At 43.6% G+C, this 2,303-nt stretch overlaps 1 protein-coding gene across 1 annotated transcript in view; it reads left to right on the plus strand.

The window, feature by feature from the left end:
* Nucleotides 1–2,303, plus strand: part of aacs (acetoacetyl-CoA synthetase) — a 30,320-nt gene that overhangs the window by 21,091 nt on the left and 6,926 nt on the right. Inside the window, exon 12 of the mRNA XM_031849196.1 lies at nucleotides 595–717. Within this exon, the coding sequence (XP_031705056.1) occupies nucleotides 595–717 (123 nt within the window). The remainder of the gene's footprint in view (nucleotides 1–594; nucleotides 718–2,303) is intronic.

Here is a 2,303-nt window from a genome sequence, read left to right on the forward strand (position 1 = left end):
GTGCGTGCGTGCGTGCCTCCAGTGGGCTGGGAAGGGTAGGGGGAGCTTCTTCACTAGCTGCCCCAGCGGAGGGGCCCTTTTCCCTGGGCTGACATTTGGACCGGACACCTGGAGGCACGGTGGGGGGTAGCAAGAGTTCCCACCGTGTTTGTGTTTGTGTGTCTCTGTGTGTTTTTATGGGGTGAGGGTCGGTTGCTGGAAGCTTATTAGTTTGCAGGGTGCTATTGGCTTGTGGATTGGGCATATGTGTGTGACAGAGCGCATGCACGCATGGACCTTCGGGACGGATGCTAAAGGTGTGTGTGTGTGTGTGTGTGTGTGTGTGTGTGTGTGTGTGTGTGTGCTGTGTCACATCAGGGTGGCAAACAGCTTTAACGCAACATGAGGAGGGCATGAAGCCACAGCTGTGCACAGGTTGAAATTGTGTGTGTGGATTATTAATTTAAATTAAAAACTGAATTAAAAAACTGACAATGCCAACTGTACTTGACAATTTTGGTATGAACTCAAAAAGTGCTAAAATGTTTTCAAATAAGCAGTCAATCATACCATTTTTGATTAATCATTTGTCCCTTTTTTCTCTGTCTGCCCCAGCGGAATCGCACAACCTCCAGTCTCTCCACACCATCCTGTCAACTGGATCTCCTCTCAAACCTCAGAGCTACGACTATGTCTACCGCTGCATCAAGAGCAACGTGCTGCTGGGCTCCATCTCAGGTGACTGATAAAGACTCTGCAGGGACACATTCTATCATTATGTATTAAGATATATGGGTACAAATAGCAGCAGCTTTTCCAAATGCTGTTAGTGTGTACTACATTACCAATGGCAGCTACACACAAAAATGCAAAATAAAGCAGCAAAGCATATGCGACACAAAACGACTGACGGATACAAAGGAAATTCGAGCAAAATAAATTGCATAGAGCTGTACATTTTCCTCACCACCCACAATGCCACCACACACACAAACATAGGCCCTCTCAGCCCATTGTTATGTTGACAGGACAGTAGAATGCTATCTGTCTCTCTATGTGAGTCCTGAAACGTTTAACATTTAGCACAGCCTGGGTGATGGACGTATTATGGACACACACACACACACACACACACACACACACACACACACACACACATATATATACATTGAGAAGCAGCTTGGAGTGTCACAGATGCACGGACTAACGGCAGCTATGCACCCACGCCCCCGCTGAGAATGACAACCATGGTGGGTAAAGCAAAAGGCCACTGATGCATAATACACAAACACACACTTACACACAATGACATGCATCCAGAAGGATGGTACTCAATAGCGTCCACTGAAATGTCACCGACAAGAAACACAAAAAGAGGAGGACAGTACGAAGCTGAGTGACTAAGTGATTTACAGCTATGTATTTGTCTTCATGTTATGCATTTTGTTTTTAAATGTCTCCACTTGTCTCTGCACAGAATTTGTACTTGCATGTCATTTTATACGCAGACAACCTTTGTAGAAATCAATTGGTTATGTCAATAGTAATGACCGATGTGTCTTATCGCTTCCTCATTCTCTACATATTAAACACTCGATATTTCCCTCTTTAATGAACCAAAACAGCGATTTCAGACAATCATCCTCACTTTGCATCATCACCGAGCGGTACAGTCGGTTAAAAGGAAGCCACGCCCTAAAGCACATCCTTAATCGTCTATTTTCTCTAAATGGGACCATCGTTTACGAAATCAACATCCTGCTGTATTAAAGAGGACATGGAACGAGCAATTGAGAGCATAAACTCATGTTTACAATGTTTACTGAGGTAATAACTCAAGAGAGAAGTAGAATCATTTTCTCATAGACTTCTACAAAATCAGTTTTCTTTTTGCAACATGAGGAGTTGCCCCGCTATGCCATTAGCATTAATACAGGTTTAAGGCACTTTAAGGTTGCCTCCTGCTTGTAAACATTGATCACAGTTTGCAGACTGACCTTCTGGTTTAGATTTAAATGTACTTACCATCCACAGTTTGGGTACGGTTACTTTCAATTTTACCTCCAAATTAAGTGGTGTAGGTTTTCTGTTTCTCATTTCACATCATCAGACTTTGTTGTAGCAATGTCTTGTGCACCCGGATCTCAGCAGTTACTTTAATGAGTACAGTGTTATCATTACGATAGAAAGTAGACTATAAAATTGAGACCCAACAGCCAGGCTCCAACTCTGTTGGTTGCCAACCGACCTAACCTTGACCTCCTAAGTCAACACTCAGTGTGTGTGTGTGTGTGTGTGTGTGTGTGTGTGTGTGTGTGTGTGTG

Source organism: Anarrhichthys ocellatus, unplaced genomic scaffold (assembly GCF_004355925.1).
Source record: "Anarrhichthys ocellatus isolate YVR2014 unplaced genomic scaffold, GSC_Weel_1.0 scaffold9, whole genome shotgun sequence".
NCBI lineage: Eukaryota > Metazoa > Chordata > Actinopteri > Perciformes > Anarhichadidae > Anarrhichthys > Anarrhichthys ocellatus.